The 14,108-nt window shown below is 40.0% G+C and overlaps 1 protein-coding gene across 3 annotated transcripts in view; it reads right to left on the bottom strand.

The window, feature by feature from the left end:
- The window catches only part of ltbp1 (latent transforming growth factor beta binding protein 1), a 416,523-nt gene that overhangs the window by 163,419 nt on the left and 238,996 nt on the right, over positions 1 to 14,108 (bottom strand). For all 3 annotated transcript variants that reach the window (XM_059985624.1, XM_059985626.1, XM_059985625.1), the window contains 4 exons: positions 13,810 to 14,049; positions 6,144 to 6,166; positions 4,915 to 5,005; positions 3,967 to 4,065 (listed from right to left, as the gene is read on the bottom strand). In XM_059985624.1, the coding sequence (XP_059841607.1) occupies positions 3,967 to 4,065; positions 4,915 to 5,005; positions 6,144 to 6,166; positions 13,810 to 14,049 (453 nt within the window). The remainder of the gene's footprint in view (positions 1 to 3,966; positions 4,066 to 4,914; positions 5,006 to 6,143; positions 6,167 to 13,809; positions 14,050 to 14,108) is intronic.

Genomic DNA, 14,108 nt, shown 5'->3' on the forward strand with positions numbered 1-14,108 from the left:
AACAAAAAAAATCTTTAAATAAAATTAAACCAAATTAATGAAATGACAACTGTGTATTCATTTCCATAGATGCTGCCTGACCTGATGAGTTCTTTCAGCATTTTGTATGTGTTGCTTTGACTTCCAGATTCTGCAGACCATCTCATGTTTATCTAATTCTCTATCACACGACTATTAACATCCACGTATCTATATTTATTAAATCTGACATCTTGGTCTTTATGCCTGCCCTGATATTTATCAAAATAATAATAATGGCTGATATTGACCCGCATTCATCAGTCACAGGTCATGTTTATACATCAGAAGAGAGTTTTGGTGTGTGCAGAGTTCTCTGATGTCCATATCCTATGTTACCATCTACTGATCTGTTACACTAAAACATTGCTCAACTCCATTCTGCTGCCTTCTTCTCGTAACCTTTCACACCCTGACTAATCAAGAACTTATCAACTTCCACTGAAATATACCTAATGACCTGGCCTTCACAGTCACCCATGGCAACAAATTCCATGGATTCACCCCCTTGTCTGAAGAAATCCTTCCTCACCTCTGTTCAAAAGTGTCACCCCACCATTCTGAGGCTCTGCCCTCTGGTCCTAGACGCCCCCACTGTAGGAAACATCCTCTCCATGTCCACTCTATTGAGGCCTTTCAACATTCAGTATGTTTTAATGAAATCGCCACCATTCTTCTAAATTCCAGCGAGTACAGGCCCAGAGATATCAAGTATGATCAGGTGTATATAACAAGCCTTCATTCCTGGAATCATTGTGCTGAACATCCGCTGAATCCTCTCCAATGTCAGAACAACACACGCAAAATGCTGGTGGGATGCAGCAGGCCAGGCAGCATCTATAGGAAGAAGTACCGTCGACATTTCAGGCCGAGACCCTTCGTCAGGAAGGGTCAGGCCAAGACCCTTCGCCCGAAATGTCGACTGTGCTTCTCCCTATAGATGCTGCCTGGCCTGCTGCGTTCCACCAGCATTTTGCGTGTGTTGCTTGAATTTCCAGCATCTGAAGATCTCCTCGTGTTTGCAATGTCAGAACATCTTTTTTTTTAGGTAAGTGGCCCAAAACTGTTCGCAGTTCTCCAAATGAGACCTCACCAATGCCTCATAAAGCCTCAACATTTCATCCTTGCTTTTATATTCTAATCCTCTCAAAATGATTGCAACATTGCATTTGCTTTCCTCACCACCAACTCAAGCTGCAAGTTATCCTTTAGGAAATACGGAACAAGGACTCCCAAGTCCCCCTGCACCTCTGATTTTTGAATTATCTCCCCATTTAGAAAACAGCCTATGCCTTTATTCCTTCTACCACAGTGCATGACCATACGCCTCTCTACACTGTATTCCATCTGCCACTCCTTTGCATATGCTCCTAATCTGTCTAGATTGTTCTGCAGCCTCCCTTTTTCCTCAACACTACCCAGCTCTCCACCAATCTTCATATCATCCACAAACTTGGCCACAAAAGCCATCAATTCCATTATCCAAATTATTGGCATGTAATGTACGGTCCCAACACCAGCCCCCGTGGAACACCACAACTAGTCACCGACAGCCAACTAGAAAAGGCTCCCTTTATTCCCATTCTTTGCCTCCTGTCAGACAGCCAATCTTTCCTGTAATGCCATGGGCTCTTACCTTGTTCAGCTGCCTCATGTGCTTAGAGCATAGAACGGTACAGCACAGTACAAACCCTTTGATCTACAATGTTGTGTCAACCTATAAACACATACTCCACAATCAACTTAAACCTTCCCCGTAGCCCATAACCCTCCATCTTCCTTTTACCCGACACCGGCCCCCTAGGCCTGAGTCGACATAGGAGTAGAAGTTCCTTTTACCCATAAGTCAATCTACGAGTCTCCTAAATGAGGCCAGAATGAGAAGCTGGCAGAAGTGGAGGGAGTACAAGCTGAAAGGTGATAGGTGAAGCCAGGTGGGTGGGGTGGGGGGAGCTGAATTAAGAAGCTAGGAGATGATAGGTAGAAAAGTTAAAAGGCCAGAGAAGATATTTGTTTGATATTGATATACACGTCCATATAAGGATCAAACAGAGTTGGACTCTTGCAAACTAGTACCGTGCAATCTTAGGGAAGCTCCTCAAGCGTCCAACAATCATTTCATTCTTACTATATCCTACAATGCCCGATCACAGCTGTCTGAAGATTTAACTTGACTAGACAAGACACATTTGCAAACACACCTAAATACAGAAGGAACCTTTGCAAAGCTATGTGGAATCTTTAAATAAACATTGCCAAGGATGTTTGTTAGGAAACCAAATATACCAAACTAATTTGATTATTTTAGTTTCCTATTATAGAGCCAAACTTGCTTTAAACACCCTTCACCTGTTTAGCTGCAGAGAGATAATGTTTGAGGCTGAAATGCTGGGTTGACCCAAATGCTTTGTTTATTTTTAAATTATTTAAAATACCACAAAGCACTGTGCCCTACAGGTTTTAACAAAAGAGAATCATAGACGTAAAAAGGTTAGGGTCAGGTAAATGCTCTCGGAAGTTAAAGGCCCTCATTATTTACAAATTACATTAATATTTGGGAGATATCATATCCAGGAATTACTTCCGACAATGTAATGTAAATGCCTCTGCAGGACAATCAATGTAGAAGGCAATCTTTTGTTGGCCATACAGTCTCCAGGAATAAGGACCTCCCATATTGTTTCTTCCATGAACTACCATGGAGCTGATTGTACAAAAGGGATTGAAGCCAGTGGCCAAGAGCAAACACACACTAAGCACTGCAAATAGAGATCAACTCTCCCACCAGAAGGTATACACACACATTACTTTTGACCGAAGTGCTACTGAAAAGTTCCCCATTCTTTCTAAAGATCCTGTTGCTGCACTCTCAGTGGTTAATTCAAAATTACTGCTCCATACAGCAAAACATAATCTACTTGAAACTGAACATATTCCAATCAGATAAAGTTATGTATTTTCCCAAAGCATGCCAACACTGGCAGCAACAAAGCAGTGCACTAAGAACAAAGCTTATGCAGTAACTTCACAGTCCTCAAGTGGATGGTGTGGAGATTTTTCAAGAAATGCAGTAGTAACCTACACAAAGAAGTCTTTAAGTAACTCATTCAAAAAGGCGCAACAATATCCTACAATTCATACAATCCACTACGTTGTTCAAATGGGTCCAATTTTGGGAGCTTCAGCTAAATGTTAGGAAACCAGGACTAAGAAAGTTGCAAGGGGAGGTTGACCTTTTACCTTTCAATGGATCATATCCTTGTTCAGTAGATTACTGGGTGTATTCATTAAAGTAGTTTAAAGAAATTTGGGTAAGAACTAGTTGGGTTTCCAGGGAAAACCGCTCCAAGATATATGGTGAAAACAACTGAGGGAAATGGTACTTAACTCTGAAAGGACATCTTCAACCGATTGCCCTTTCCCAATTTTATATTATATAAGCTTGTAAGAGCATCAGTTGTGCGTATTTGTGTTCAAAAAGCCGTGATTTCTGTCACAGATAATTAAATCTGTGAGAAATAAACAGTAAGATAATTCTGAACTGTTTTGCTGACTGCAGTTTCAAACATTCAGGCATGAAGATGTCAGAAACAGCTGGGAGTGAACATGAAATGATTTCACCACTTCAACACGTTAGGAGTTATGAAAGCATTGACAGTCATCTTGAATGTTACAATGAAAATGAAGATTTGGAGGGTGAAATCGTTGAAAGCATTGCATGAGGTAGTCCATTATCTGCACTGATTGGAATGTGGGAGGAAACTGGAACACCCGGAGAAAACCCACACAGTGACAGATGAGAGTGCACCAACACTTCACAGACTGTGGTGGAACTGAAGCACGATTGCTGGTGGCACAATAGCATAATGTGACCTTGCCACCCCAGTGATAGTACTGGCAATCATCTGGGAGGGAGACGGAAATTCTCACAGAGCATGCTTACTGTACCTGCAACTTGAGTGGACGCAATGAAATGGGTCAAGCTGGATGCAGACACCTCATGAGCAATATGCACTGGGCTTGGTGGGGAGGCTTTTTCCACCACTTCTGTGAGAGGAAGAAATATACAAACATGAGTAGCAAATAGCACATCAAAGCATTTTTAAACATGCATTAAATGCCAGTAGTTTATGGAAAGGCAGCTAAAACAACAGTGGTCAGAGGTGTCAAATCTCAGTATAGATTCACAATGATGATGCAGCATAATCGATGGACAAGGCTATCCAACCTTAGCAGATTGCCTGCAGCAATGGTCAACAGTAAGAGCTTCTTCGGTTCTGTGGAACCAAATTAAGTGGCAGCATGGGCTGGCACAGTAGTGCGATGGTTAGCCCAACGTTCTACAGAGCCAGCAACCCCGGTTCAATTCCCACTGTTGTCTGTAAGGAACCTGTACATCCTCTCTGTGACCATGTGAGTTTCCTCCAGGTGCTCTGGCTTCCTCAGATGCACCAGTTGACAGGTGAATTGGTCATTTTAAAATATCCCATGACTAGACTAAGATTGAATTGGGGTTTGCTGGATGGTGTGGCTTGAAGGGGTGGCAGGACCTATTCCACACTGTATCCCAATCAATCAATAAACAAACAAACAGACATTCTTAACTTGAGCTGTACTGCCTTCCACAAGGAACGGTTGAAGGAGTAGAGTTTTGAAACAAGCTGGGGAAGGAAAGTCTTCGGGAACTTTCACAGGCAGCTGGCCCTGTTAAGATTCAGGAAACGTATTTCCAAAGCCCATGCTGCATATAATGGAAAATCAGTGCTTAACTGAAATATACCAACAGACTTGGTTGACAGCCACATCAGAAATAGACCCACGCTTATAAACCCTGTTGCCACAGCTGCACACAGAGAAAGGATGGTGTTTGTTAGTTGTGATAAAAAGAGAACATACCAGGGAAGTCGGAGTCAATCTGTATCGTACTAATACTGGGAGATAGCTGAGGGAGGCTGGATTCTACAACTACCTTCTCCTTTTCAAGTTCCTAAGTGCAAACAAAAGATTTTTTATATTATCATTTTAAAGACAGACAGATTTTGGTGAACAAAAAAATCATTAGTTCTAAAATCACTGGCCTAACACAGCAATCATCCAAATCCTAGGAGGGCCAGTGTAATATCTTATTAAAGCACTTTTTAAATCGGGCAGAAGCACAATTGGTCTCATGGCTTATCCTTTACTTCAGGGAATCATTTGTATATAGTATTCTATTATTATGAAAGACTGTTCACCTAACCACAAATCTGTCTCTGACCTGCTGAGTATCACCAATATTTTATTGTTCTGATCGTCCACCTCTTACAGTCCATTCATTTATTTGTTCAAGTCTATTAATTTGCTTCTGTCCACATCTCCTCCATTTCTCTTTTCCCAAATCTCACCTTGCTCTTCAGTGCTCTCTTCAGTTTTTCACTTATGCCACATACAGTATATCATAAACATGAGAAAATCTGCAGATGCTGGAAATTCTTCTTTACTTCACCCTCTTCTGCTCCCTCAATATCTCTTTACTAAAGTCTTTATTTTCCTCTGTCTCTTCTTTGTCCTTCTTCACTTTCATCTTTGTCTCTTCATTCATATTTCTTCCGACACCTCCGTCTATTTTTGTTTCTGCCTCTAGTGCTTTTTTTCTCTTAGATTTACCTTCCCTCATTTTCAGTTTCTACATGAGTTGTATAACTTTGATCAGGAAAATGCAACTGTAAATACTAATGTCCACTTCAATCTTTACAAATCAAACCAGCTAGGGAGTGAGAAACACAAAATGCTGCAGGATCTCATCAGGCCAGGCAGCGTCTACGGAAAAAATACAGTCGCCGTTTCGGGCCGAGACCCTTTATCAGGGAGGCAAGACTCAGCTTCTTTCCATAATACCCAACTGCTTTGTTCCCAACCATCCATGTACTTACTGGGCCTCCTGCATTCATTTGTGAAGGTCGGATGTAAACCACACCATCTATGGGGGATGTTAGCATTGCACGCATCAAGATTATCTTTGACACACTCTAGCAAACACTAATCAATCTCTTCACTGGAGCACATAATGAGCGTACAATTATGAGAGTAAGGCATTTATATTGAATCTAATCACTTTGCCATTATAACCACAGGACTGTACCTACCTGTTCTGGTGTGGTGGTGCCCACTGTAACAAGAAGAACACAACAAAATAAAGTGTTAGTCACGAGAAATGGAACATGATTTTGCTCATAAAACAGGAGTTCTTCTTTTCAATCTCATGTTACAAATATTGTACGATTCTGGAAAAGCTTTGAAGAAAATTTAGCAAAACAAGCAGCTTTGGATCTGCTGAAATAGGAAAAAGATTAGCTGTGGAAATACAATATCCTATGGCAGTGAGCTGCCTTAGATTAATGGTACGTGAAAAGGCCTCACTTTATCCCAGAATTTAGTTTTGAGCCATTGCAGAATAATGGATGAAATATACTTTGTCTGGTAGAACATTCACTACTTTCCAAAGTAACAAGTTTTACCTCTTCCTTGAGTAGGAAAACTCACCTTGACGTAGTATGCCAATGTGATCTCATCAGAGCACTGTACAATTGAAACAAAACACCTCTACATTTGTACTCTTACAATATTGGCCAATATACCGAATGCCTTTCTAATTGCTTACTGTCCTGTATATCAACACTCAGTTATTTACAATCACCACCTGAACACTAATGTGGATACCCTCTTTTTTTACCCCACAATTAGTCCATAGTGTCCATCCCCTTTCACTTAAAGTGCTTATGTCCCCTGAAGCCTTTCTATTTCTTTCTTACAGCCGTGTTATTTTGTATGATGATCAAACATAAGATATATGACATATGATCCTGGCATCTCACTCACCACAGTCATTCAATGCAAAACCTACCCTTTCATTCTGTCTGTTTCTATCCATTAACTAATCCTGAATCCATGGAAAAATATTATCCCCAATGCCATTCATTCTAATTTTGTTAATCACCTTCTCAATCGCTTCTAAGTTCATTGCATCCTCTGGCTCACCTGTTTCTGCCTTACTAGTTACAATTTCAGAATTCTAATTCATCAAATATCATTTTCCTCTCATATTATTTTTATGTTGACTCTACCCAATGTTATTATTACACGCCATGTTATTACTTCCTTAATAACAGATTGCGGAACTTTCCCTACCACAGATCCACAGATAACAGGCTCATTTGCTGATAGTTCCCTGTTTCTCTCTCCCTCTCTCTCTCTCCTCTCTTAAATAGTGGATAACACTTGCTACTTTCCAGCCAATGGGAATCATTCTAGAATCCATGGAATTTTGGAAGATGAGAAACATAAATCGCTATCTCCACAATCATCCCTTTCACAAACACATGATATAGGTCATCAGGCTCAAGGAATAATTGCCTCTCAATTCCATTAATTCCTCTAATACTAATATTTACTCATGCTAATTTCTTTGATCTCCCCATTCACTCCAATCCTGTGGTTTCTTCATTATTCCTGGAAGGTTTTGAGACATAAACAACTTTTTTTTTTACTATAATTGCAGGATTCTCAGAAAACTAGAAGCAGAGGGCTAGTCCACCCAGCCCTCATGTCTGCCCTGACATTCGATACACCCAGCAGTTCTTCTGTTCCGGGTCTCAACTCTCCTTCTAAGTCAGATCCTCATTGCCCTAAATTCTCTACTTTCAGAAATTTATCTTTCTTCTTTAAATACTTCCTATGACCTCCAGGGCAAAGAATTCCAGGTATTCCCTACCAGTCTGTTGTTCTTATCCAAGATAGTCTCCGTGCAGCACCAAAGCCACAGGAGCTCACCTAATGCACAACTACTATGCCAAAATATACAAGTCCTTTCATTTTAAGACTGCCAGTTTCCAACAAGATAACTCACCACCGCTTTCTCAAGGACAATTATGTACAGGTATTATCTGCTGGCATTGCCAATAAAGCCCACATTTCATTTGTGAATAAACTTAATATATTGACATTGGCCAAATAAGCCACATGTTGGCCAGTCTCAAGAGCTCTCTCAATGAATTAGTTGGAGGAGAGGAGATAAAAATGTCAACGCTTTGATTGAACCTGGTTACTCAGAGTTCACTGTCTAGGTGAGATGGAAGAAGACAGCAGCAGACCCTGTAACTATTTGTCAGCAGAGGAGCCATTACCTTCAGGCTGGGCTGGACTGAATCAACAGTTCAAAAGGAACTGCAATGAATGATTTCAATCATTTTTCATTTTAAAGAGGAGCCACGCAGTCAAATAATAAATCAAATCAAAGATCATTTCAGGCACAAATGCACCCCTCTCAATGTCTGCATCACATTAAGTTTGCTTTTTCTGCTGTTGTGTAGAACATTGTTTTCTCAGACAAAGCTTACATTGTATTCCCTCTCGGTCAAGAAGCATTTTAAAAGACTCTACCCTACTGGAATTATTACCCTCAATTAAGATTTTACTAAGGCTTTTGTTTTAACAGCTTGCATGTCTAGTTCAGCTTGTATCTTCTGAGTCCAATTGACAGCAGCATTTTTCAAACAGAAACTTTAGGATTCAAGATTGTTTACTGTCATTCTTCAGCACACGAGTGCAAAGGAGGACAAAATGATTGTTACTCCCAATCCAATGCAGCATCAAAAAATAAATATTAAAGCAATTCTATAAAACACAATGTACAAGGAACTGTTATATATATATTTTTGTGCATGTGTGTGTGAGTGTGAGTGTGTGTGTGTGTACATTAAGTGATGCTAGGTGATGTATAGAGGTGGTGGGGTGGCTTCATTGTAAAGGTGTTGCTCAGCCTTGGTGGTGGGTAGGCTGGTGCCAGGATGCATTGGGTATGTTAACTAGCTGTTGTAGGGCCCTCCTGTTACACTACTGGGCAAGATAGCAAGAGCAGTTAACTGATGGAGGCATAGGGAAAAGTCAGAACTCTTAGATACCATGTGGCCTTCAATACTGCTCTATCTCTGTTAAACATCCTTTTGCTATCTTTTTATTATTATTAATAATATGAACAAAATACAATTGATATTTTAATAAAGGGATTACAAACATACACATTCCCATTGCACATGAAAGAATACATAAGCAATGATTACAGTATAAATGAGTATTCCCAAAACATGAACAAGGTAAATCTAGATATTTGATAATATATAATATTAAAAAAACAGAAAAAAAGAAAAAAATGATATGCAAAAATAACTAAACTACTAATCTAATAGCTAATAAAGAAGAAAAAAATGTAAAAAAAAGAAAAACTAGAAAAAGAAAAAAAAGGGCTGTTTATAATATCTCACAAGAATACATAAACATCAGTGTCGTCAACTCCAATCCTCTCAACATAAATAAGATTAAAGCTGGAAAAACAAATAGGTTTGGAACAGGGTCATATTACATCATATGAAAATATTGAATAAATGGTCTCCATATCTTTTCAAATTTAATAGAAGTATCAAATACACCTCTGTTAAACATCCGATATTTCTAAAGACAGGTGTTCAATGGGCAGATTGGCAAAGGAGCCTAATAGTATGAATGTCCAATGCCAGAGGGCATGCACTGAAAGTAGGGGTAGGTTTAAGAATGATGTGGGGAGGGGGTTACATTTTTTACTTAGGGAATTGTGGATGCCTGGAATGTGCTGCCTAGTGTGCTGGTGGAGGCAAATACATCAGATGTTTTTAAGAGGCGTTTGGATAGGCACACAGATGTAAGGAATGTGGAGGGATATGGATGTGCTGTAGGTAGAGAGGGTTAGTGTTTGGTGATTTTTCTTTGCTTTTTAGCTGGCTCCGCACAATGTTATGGGTCAAAAGGCTGGGTTGTGTGCTGTACTGTTCGATGTTCTATGAGACCAAGATCAACCTCTTTTCCAATAAGGTGCATCACTGCAATTCTATCAAAACACTAAATTCACACTTGTAGATGCTGTGTATTTAGAATTAAAATTAAATATATAAATAATGTATAAATTATCCGTGAATTTCACTTTTATTCTAAGTTCACATCACCTGCTATCACAGTGCGTTCTTAGCTCACAAATTTAGCCTTGAAGGTTTGTCAAAGCAAGCAATTCTTTTGAAGACACAAGACTGCAAATGGTGCAATCTGGAGAAAGGAAAACGAACTACTGGAGAAATTCAATGGGTAAAGCAGATCTTTGGGGGCAAAGGGGTAAGCTGATGCTTTGGGTCAGGATCCGACATCAAGGCTCGTATGTATTTCATTTACATAATAAGCAGACGTAGATGCTATCATCGTGCATGATTGCAACACCTTTAATACAGAGACGAGTCTTGAAGAACTTTCCTCACAACAAGTTCCAAAAGGATATGAAGCAGAAAGTGGGGAAAAGGGGGGAGATGGTAAGGCCAAGGCAGCAAATTTTAGGAACACTGCTCCAAAGGTGTGAATCCTGTATAACTAAAGTTTTGGTCTTGGGCCACTGAAGAGTCTAGTCACATTTCACAATACCCTGACATGTTATTGTCAGCTGAGCCCCCTTAAAGTGCCAACATTTTCATCCTAACAAAAACAAGATTGAGACTTGAAATCTTGGTAAGTGCAGAACAATCTCCATGATCCAAGTCGATACGCATTAAAGTCATATTAGATCGCCCATGTTAAAGCAGGACTGAGCAAAGTTTGATAGAAATGCATTGAGGTCTTCTATATTAATATCACAAAGTAATATCACAGGTGTGGCTGCACTATCAGTGACCATATACTAGCCAACGGCCAACCACTGGAACCTTTGCACATTTACTTCTGAACAAAATTACAGTTCTTAAACACAGATAAGTTTCTGGTCCATAAAAGCATATTAAACAGAAGGTTGTTTTAAGCAAGTTAATAGGGGGAAGCGTACAGGTATATTCTTTGTCATAAGAAGCACTGTTTCAGCTGGACAGCAAGCATTGAAGGAGAGCTCAAAAATTCAGCAAATGTAAAATGAAATACTGAAAAATGAAGACACAAAACAAGACCCAACTTTTGTTCCATTGGGACAGCATCTCGTCCAACAAGGAGAACAGTTGTGCAGCAAATTCAGCCACAGTCCTCAGAGATGTACAATGCCCAAGTCAATCCAAAACTGTGAATTTAATAACTGCACTACGAAGTGGTACTGGCCCACTAAATGTGGAAACAATCTGCACTGAGCTGCAGCTACACAAGGTGCCAGGAGTTTATAGACACAAATGATTCTGTAACATCACTGACTAAAACAACATAGCTAATAAAACTGCATTGATTAAGAAAGGTTCAAAAAAGGTCAATGAAAATGATTCCAGGATTGAAAGGCTTGTCAGATGAGGAGCGCCTGATGGTTCAGGGGCTGTTCTCACTAGAATTCAGAAGAATAAAGGGTGACCTCAATGAAACATATTCAATGTTGAAAGTCCTTGATACAGTGGATGTGGAGAGGATGTTTCCTATGATGGAAGAGTTTAAAACCAAAGGACACAGCCTCAGAATAGAAGGGTGTCCTTTTAGAATGGAGAAAAGGAGGAGGAATTTCTTTCGCTAGACACTGGTGAATCTGTGGAATTCATTGCCACATGCAACTGTGGAAGCCAAGTCATTGGGTATATTTAAGGCAGAGGTTGATAAACTCTTGATTAGTCAGGGCATGAAGGGATACAGGGAGAAAGCAGGAGATTGAGACTGAGAGGGAAAACAGATCAGCCATGATGAAATAGTGGAGTAGACTTGATGGCCAAATGGCCTAATTCTACTCCTATATCTTTTGGTCTTATTGTCTTAGGGGCTAAGGCAACACAATGCAGCCTCAATGACTGTAGGGAATCTGGCTTCTCACTGACTGTAGGTACGGGGTAGTGAGGATATTACTAACAGTAGGTTAAAATGTTAATGAGATGTTACTGACAGTAAAGCCAGTAAGTGTTTGGATTTTACAGAATGTGGGAGAAGGTGGCATTGGGAATGCTCTGACTGTAGTGATAGGATGACTCCTAAGTGACCCCTGAAATGGCTCAGCAAGCCACAAAGGATTTTTAGGGATAGACAATAAATGCTAGCCCAGTCAGTGATCACTGTTCCCCAGTACCAAACTAAAAGGAGTAATGAATGGACCTGCAGAGAGTAGCTTACAATGAGTTGCCCCACCCCAATACCATTTTGCAATCGCTAGTTATGATACTGTTGAACAGTCCCCTCTTATAACATGGACTCTTGACCTCATTGTCTACCTTGTACTTTATTGTCTACCTGTACTGCACTTTTTCTAAACTGTAACATTTTATTCTACATGTTTGACATTCTACAAACTCAATGTACCATTGTAATGAATTGATCTGGATGAACGTTATGCAAGACAACAGTAAACCAATTTACCAAATTAAAAGTGAAAACAGAATAGGTTTGCTGGGATGAGAGAAAGGGCAGATATTACTAAAGCTATAGAAAATGCTTGGTTCCAGGGAACAAAAAAATACATGTATGTTTCTTGTTGGGAGCATAAGGAGACTTACATTCTGAAGGTATGTAATATTGGTGCCCACTTACTTAGAGCCACAGAACAACCGTCAAAGAAAAAGTGTGTCGGTATGATAGTTTGCCTGTAAGACCTTAGCAGTAACATGCCTGTACAATCTACCCTTGTGGACTCAGGTTTCTTTTGTGCAATCTTCCAATATTATTCACATTCTGTCAGCTCTTCAGAATTTAGGAATCTCACATTACTTACTCTCATTTAGTAAGAAAACTAATATAGTGCAGATTATCCTGGTGGGCTTAGCAATACAGAAATAATACTTCAAAAGAATTCTAACCTTAACTTTCTTTTAAAACACTGATTCCCTCCTGCTGAGTAATAAGATAGGTTCAGTGAAAGTTTTTGGAGATATGTTTCTAGAATATTCACTTTTAAAGTGAAATCAATATCCTTAGAAATGTTCTTATAACACCTAGAATCATGCAAATGTAGGCTTTTACAGCCCATAGAAGAGTAGCCGACCAAGAGTGACCTTGCTAAGTATCGGAGTTAATTTTCTCTATTCTGTTAAGTATCTCAAACATGTTTACTTTCTATGACTGAAAATTGTTCCTTGGATAATCTTTAACATAAGCAATGGCCATGGAAGAGAGGAGTTCTGTAATGACAAGACTGGATAAGAGTTGGGTAGAACCTTCTGGGCTAACCATCGGCAGATCAGAAACCCAGTGAAGACTGGAGATGCTGGCAATCTGAAGCAACACACAAACACGAATGCTGGAGAATCTCAGCAGATCAGGCAGCACCTATGGAGGGAAATGAATAGAAGTTTTGGGTCAAGACCCTTCATCAATTCCATTGTTTCCCTCCCTGGATGCTACCTGACCTGCTGAGTTCCTCCAGCATTTTGTGTGTGTTATAGTAGATCCTTTAGTTGTCTATGATAATGTAAGGCAGCTAATTTCCTTTCTGTATCAGACAGAAAGCTGATAAGAGCTTATAAACTCAGAACTGCTGGAAGCTATTCCACGGATGCTGCCCAACCTGCTGAGTTCCTTCAATAAACACAGCAAATATCTCCATCTCTGGGTTCAGCCTTATTGGATCCTCACTGGACTTCCAGAGAATTGGACAGCAATGGCCAGGCACAAACGCAATTATGATTGCTTTTAATTTATCTCAATAAGGAGCAGGACTGCCCTCAAGAGAAAGCGACCTCTCCGGTCCTTAAACTAATTATTCTATGTGCTAGTAGATCAATTAGGAAAAGGCCTGGAGAGGTAGCTTTCTCCTTGACCTGAGGCCAATGGAAAAAGAACTGAACATGTCCTTACCTTCTGGGATTATCACCTCAGGCTGTGGGGTTAGAATGGAGGAGAAGGCCTCCACGGGTTGCTCTGGTGGAACTTGTGCTGGAGTGGGTAATGGCTCAGAGTGTTTAATCACGGGTTGAGTCATTGCAGGAACAGGAACCCTGGGAACCTTAACATCAGGCCGAGGCTTGACAGTCACCTTCTTGAATGTTTGACTAACATGGTATCCCATTCCACCAGGACAGATTTTCTTGAAGGCAGCTGTTTAGGACAAGATAAAATGATGCTTAGCACAATTTAAATGTACCATCCCATTCTGT

The sequence above is a fragment of the Hypanus sabinus genome, chromosome 12, assembly GCF_030144855.1.
Source record: "Hypanus sabinus isolate sHypSab1 chromosome 12, sHypSab1.hap1, whole genome shotgun sequence".
Lineage (NCBI taxonomy): Eukaryota > Metazoa > Chordata > Chondrichthyes > Myliobatiformes > Dasyatidae > Hypanus > Hypanus sabinus.